The sequence below is a fragment of the Microtus ochrogaster genome, chromosome 7 (assembly GCF_000317375.1).
Source record: "Microtus ochrogaster isolate Prairie Vole_2 chromosome 7, MicOch1.0, whole genome shotgun sequence".
Lineage (NCBI taxonomy): Eukaryota > Metazoa > Chordata > Mammalia > Rodentia > Cricetidae > Microtus > Microtus ochrogaster.
In genome coordinates, this window is record NC_022014.1 from 82,379,846 (window position 1) to 82,386,025 (window position 6,180).

Consider the following 6,180-nt stretch of genomic DNA (forward strand, 5'->3'; position numbering starts at 1 on the left):
GACACACCACTCAAGTGCACCCCCTGGCAACCACCAGCCCAGAGCCCTGGGGTGAAAGTTCCCATCTGTCTCACAGCCCACGCTAACAGGCTTTGTGGTCTTGGGCATATATGGGACCTTTTCAAAGCTTCTGGGAGAAATAGGAGCAGTACCCACCTCCTGGGGAGTCAGATGGTTAAGTCTAACAGCAACCATAACCATATATGGTGTGGTGACCTTAGGGCATCTATCTGCTTCAGCTTACTGACCTGTGGAGTCCACCTTGTAGAATTATCCAGAGAACTAACAGACTGCCAGCATAGTCTCCATAGGCACAGGACATACGACACACACCTGTGAGCCCACCACTCAGACTGAGACAGGAGAATTGCCTCAAGTTCAAAGCAGCTGAAGCTATATATAAGACCCTGTCTCAAAACCATGGACATTTAAAGTCTCTATAGGGTACATTCTGCATAGGGAACGATCAGTTAGACTCATTCCTGTGGCTGTGACTGGAAGCTTCCGGAGTGAGGTGGCGGAATGGCCTTGCTCAGTTGTCATTTGCCACACCTGCCTGCCTCTCTAGTTCCTTCCTTGGCTTCCTGCAGCACACCCAACCTCTCCACCTGCCCTGGATGCCTTCCTCCCCCTACCTCTGCCTTCTCTGCCCCACCGTCCCACAACTGCGTCAGCCCAGCCACGTGCGCCATGGCCTCCACCATCTGGCCACAAACGGGGGGGCCCTTTCCTCCTCCCAAAGTCCTGTGTTCCCAGGAAGCAAACAAGGATGACTGTTTCTTTCTCACCATTACGCAGGCCATGAGTCAGCTGCCAAACACTGCCAGTACCTTCGTTGTCATGGTAACGTTCCATCTCTCCCCCCCTCCCCCCCTGGCCGTTTCAGCCCTGAAACCCCGCTGCGAACACTTCCTGAAACACCGTGTTCCAGTGGGGCTCTGCAGAGGAGCCCCCACCACACTGTCAAGCACCCCACTCCTACCCTCCTTCCTTACACTTCCCAAGCCTCGTCCGGTCCTGCTCAAGGCTGTAGTGCTGGTCCTGCATCCTGGTCCCCACGTCCCTCTGCTCCTTCAGGGCACGGACGGCTGACTCCCCCAGTCTTCTAGGAAACCACAGCCTCCCTAGTCGGCGCTGTGGGCTCAGGGCCCCGGTGTGGGTGTCTCATAGGTTACTACCCCTCACCCCATACATTCTATACGGTCTGTGGCTATCGGATTCCTCTTTGGGAACTGTAGTTTGAATGCGACGTCCCTGTGGAGGCCCAAAACTATAAGCCTATTCCCACCTGGTCTAAACGTCAGAGAGTTACAACTTCTTTTCCTTCAAGGATATTGTGTTTCTGCCGCATACAAAGGTCCCACCTAGATTTAAGTCAGAGAGTTCGGCTCTCTCTCGAGGTTATAGTCAAAGGGTGTGGCTAATAGCCATACCTTGTATTTCAGGAACAGAGAAGTAGATCTGTTTCTACATCAAACAATAGTATAAGGGCCCAACTAGGTTCCTACCCTCTTAGGGAGATAACAATGGATTCCACCCAGGGAGTGGTTTGCCTACAGACTGTTTTGGTCTAGGGTGTGAGCATTACTGTCTTGTTCTAGCAACTGAAGGTTTTAACTAAGACTGTAGCCTGCGACCTTCTACTGGTCTGTTCATTTCCTTGTAGCAGTTTTTTTTTTTTTTTTAATCTTACTCCTACCCTTTGGGGTCGGAGTATTTTAAGAGAATGGAAATTAAACGCGGGTGATTTCAGTATTCACTGGAACTCCCTCCCTGTACTATCCTATGTTTCTGTTTTATTATTTTCACTCACGTCTTAGTCCTATTTACTAACTTTTCTAATCCCCAGACCCTACCCTGGTAAGTGGTATTTTTGTCCAAGCTGGTCACTGACATGTCCCCAGAGAATACTCGGTCCCCAGTTGGTGGCACCATTTGGGCATGTTTAGGAGGCATGGCCTTGCTAAAGGAAGTGTCCGTGGTGGCGGGCTTTGAGAGGTTAAAAGACTTGCACCATTTCTAGCTCACCCTCTCTGCTTTGCCTTTGTGGTCTGAAGATGTGAGCCGTCAGCTTTCTGCGCCAGCCACCATGCCTCTGCTCTGCCACCGTGGGCTCTGATCCTTCGGGAACTGTTAGCCCAGACAAATCGTTCCTTCTCTATGTCGCCTTGACCATGACGTTTTTATCACAGCAATAGAAACGTAACTGATGCAGGAATCCCCCTAGAATAAATTCCGAGGCACGTGGCTGGTCTTTAGTTGGATGTCTCTGTCTGCTCAATGACAGGGATGCAGGGATCCATTGGGTCCTTTTTCTCTCCCAGGCCACAGAGGAATGCATCAAGACCATCTCAGAACTGGAAGAATCTCAAAAACTCCTAAGCAGCTCCCTTCAGGAGAAGCAGCAGTCCCTGTCAGATATGCAGGGTGACATAGACGTTCTGGAAGATGAGATCAACAAGCTCACAGCTCTGAAACGGCAGGTAAATCTTGGGAGCTCTCTGGGCCTGAACCCCAAGAGAAGATGACAATCTCCCCTGGGACCAGCTACATCTTCAGCTGGCAGTGACACCAACTACTCTCGTTTACATCCCTTGCGATTTGGTCACACCATACATTTTGATCTCTACCCGTTATTGGCTGGGCACCATTTCGGATGCCTGGGCAAACGACTAGAAACAAAATCTCTGGCTGTATTGAAGGTTAAATTCTTGCTCCACGAAGATGGAAGATGTCAGGGCCTCCGAGTAAAATCAAGGGGTTGAGTTTTTGAGAGGAGCAATCCAAGAAAGCTATGTAAGAAACGTGTTTGAGTCTACAGAGCTGGTTCCATGACAGCTAGGGCTGTTACACAGGGAAACCCTGTCTCAAAACAGAATGGAAGGCAGGAAGAGAGGGGGGGAGAAAAGAGAAAAGAGAAACATGTTTGAGTCAAGACTTCATGGAGGGGCTGGAGAGATGGCTCAGTGGTTAAGAGCATTGCCTGCTCTTCCAAAGGTTCTGAGTTCAATTCCCAGCAACCACATGGTGGCTTACAACCATCTGTAATGAGGTCTGGTGCCCTCTTCTGGCCAGCAGACATACACGCAGACAGAATATTGTATACATAATAAATAAATAAAATGTAAAAAAAAAAAAGTTTAAAAAAAAAAAGACCAAGTCTTGACCCCGGGGGACAGTGTACAGGGATCCCCCCGCCAGGTTCTGGGGCCACGTGGAGCAGAGCATCAAGGGTGGACCCAAGGGGCACAGCAAACCTGAATCCCATTGGGATTTCCAGCTGGACCGGCTGTGCTGTGAGTCTAACAGGACTGCAGGGTGTCAGGAGTGTGTCTAGTATCAGGCCTGGCATTGGGCGAGCAAGGCTCCCATCTGGGACGCAAGACCCCTCCCCTTGAGTCCCCGGAGACTGGGTGGAGGACAGGAGTCCTCTTGACTTGTGGGGACTGACGCGGGGGTCTCTTTCCCACCCAGAACCTTTTGGAGATCGTGGCCCTGCAGACGCGGGCAAAATACCTGCAGGCTGCAGTGGAAGGGAAGTACGTGCTCCTGCATCGCAGCAGCAAGAGCCTGCTGATGGAGCGCAAGCGTTTAGATGTCCGGCTGGCCCAGTTCAACGCCGTCCTCTCCCAGGTGCAGGAAGATTACCCCCAGTACCAGGAGGTGCTGAGAAAGATTCAGCAGAAGATTGTCAGCAAGCTGGAGCCCCGAGAGCCCTCCTAGACAGCACTTGGCCTGCACTTGCCAAGGCTGCCCTGATGGAGACCCAGGGAATCCCCCATCCCTGTTCCAAAAAGCCACGTGTGCCCTAGAATGACACCCTACTTAGGAGACACTGACAAGCCAGACCTGTATGCAATCACAGCCACTGTGCTGTTCACACCAGGTGTGATGCTGGTCTGCTTGGGTGAACGCGCCTGCCGGCAGAGGCATCACCTGGGCATAAAAATCCACTCTCTCCTGTGGGGCTTACCCATCCAGGTAGGTCCATTCTGTTGTCAGTTCCGCGACCTACATCTGATACCTATCACACTGTCCTGGGACAGGCCCTCGGCTTTGTGGAGCAAGTAAGGGAGAGAGGACCCCACGGAACCCGGGGACAAGACTGCCTTGGCCCTCAAGTGTCTGCCCCAGCCCATCTGAAGCCCACAAGCTAACCTCATCCTGGTTCCCCAGCTCCACCCCACAGAAAGCTCCACCTTATCCTGCCCCCATCCCCTATGAAGCATTAAAAGAGATCAAAACCCAAAGATCAAAGCTAAGGACCCCAGGATTCCAAGGAGGGCAAACATCTACCTACAGAGGTGGTAACTACGTCAGTAAAGGGTCACCTGCCTGGCGCTCATTCACCCACCTCTGACTGTTCTCTTCACCTCTGCCTCCCCTCCTCTGGGTTTCTGAGCACCGGCTGCCTTTGTGCTTCTGTAGCTATGAAACAGAAAATGTCCTGTGGAATAATTTCAGTTTTAAACTTTACAACAGAAAAAATAAAATTTACGAAAGCTATTTCTGGGTCAAAGGAGTAAGACACGTTCATCCTAACAATAAAATACAAAAACAGCCAAGAGGGGGCTGGAGAGATGGCTCAGTGGTTAAGAGCATTGCCTGCTCTTCCAAAGGTCCTGAGTTCAATTCCCAGCAACCACATGGTGGCTCACAACCAACTGTAGTGAGGTCTGGTGCCCTCTTCTGGCCTTCAGGCATACACACAGACAGAACATTGTATACATAATAAATAAATATTAAAAAAAAACAAAAACAAAAACCACCAAGAGGGCTGGAGACCCCAGCCACACCCACCCACCTGGGACACACCCACTGCCTGTCTGGCCCTCCCCTTCAGTACTTGCTGTGTATTCCTTCTGCTTAGCAAGTGAAGTCAGCTGTGTGTCCATCACTTGCCTGATATGGAGTTTGCTCTCTGATACGGAGCCTGGCAGCCCCAATAAACTAGGCTCAGCTACCTGTCATCAGTGCCAACTAAAGAGACATCAGTGAAAAGCAGAGAAAGGTGTAGTGATATTTCATATATTTCAAGACGGGGTTTCTTTGTAGTTTTTGGTGCCTGTCCTGGAACTAGCTCTTGTAGACCAGGCTGGCCTCGAACTCACAGAGATCTGCCTGCCTCTGCCTCCCAAGTGCTGGGATTGAAGGCTCATGCCACCACCACCCAGCTTCATCTATAGTTTAATAAATAAAGCTTGCCTGAAGTTCAAGGAGTAAAACAGCCACACTGGCCAGTCTCACAGACCAGGCCGCAATAACACACACCTTTAATCCCAGAAGCCACACTAGTTTGCCATAAAAACCAGGCTGTAGTGGTGCACGCCTTTAATCCCAGAACTAGAGAGGAATATAAAATGGGAGGAGACAACCGGGCGGTGGTGGTGCACACCTTTAATCCCAGCACTCGGGAGGCAGAGGCAGAGGCAGGCGGATCTCTGTGAGTTCGAGGCCAGCCTGGTCTAGAAGAGCTAGTTCAGGACAGGAACCAAAAGCCACGGAGAAACCCTGTCTCGAAAATCAAAAAAAAAAACAAAAAACAACAACAACAACAACAAAAAAAAAAACGGAAGAGACAGCTCCCAGGCTCGGTCTCATTCTGAGGATCTCCTGGAGGCAGGATCACCATTTTGTACTGAGGTCGAGGTAAGAGCCAGTGGCTGGCTGCTTTGCCTTTCTGACCTTCAGGTTGAACTCCAATTTCTCTCTCTGAGTTTTTATTACTCATGCTTCAAAGGGGGAGTTATTAAATGTGGCCACAATGGGAAGTGGCACAAATAATGGACCACCATCCATGCCAGGCCCACCTTGAGGGTCCCGATGTGAGGTTTAATAGGGCAGAAGTCTGTATGGCTAAGCAGTCTTGGCCAAAGTGAGGTCCTGTCCATCATCTCTTGGCACTAATCATCCCTGCACTGCGCTCTGACAAGCTTCCAGAACTGTGTGCAGTGTCTTCCAGGACATGCCCTGCCGCCGCCCCCCGCCCCCCACCAAAGTATGGGACTGGGGTTTTTCATTTTGTTTTGTTTTGTTTCTGTTTTTGTTTGGTGTTTCGAGACAGGGTTTCTCTGTAGCTTTGGAGCCTGTCCTGAAACCCACTCTGTAGACCAGGCTGGCCTCAAACTCACAGAGATCTGCCTGTCTCTGCCTCCCAAGTGCTGGGATTAAAGGCGTGTG

At 50.7% G+C, this 6,180-nt stretch overlaps 1 protein-coding gene across 2 annotated transcripts in view; it reads left to right on the plus strand.

Moving 5' to 3' along the window:
* Ccdc40 (coiled-coil domain containing 40) overlaps window positions 1–4,499 on the plus strand; it is a 47,364-nt gene extending 42,865 nt beyond the window's left edge. For both annotated transcript variants that reach the window (XM_026780451.1, XM_013347649.2), the window contains 2 exons: window positions 2,325–2,483; window positions 3,475–4,499. In XM_026780451.1, coding sequence (XP_026636252.1) covers window positions 2,325–2,483; window positions 3,475–3,723 — 408 coding nt within the window. In that variant the 3' untranslated portion in view covers window positions 3,724–4,499. The remainder of the gene's footprint in view (window positions 1–2,324; window positions 2,484–3,474) is intronic.
* The last annotated feature ends 1,681 nt before the right edge of the window (window positions 4,500–6,180 follow it).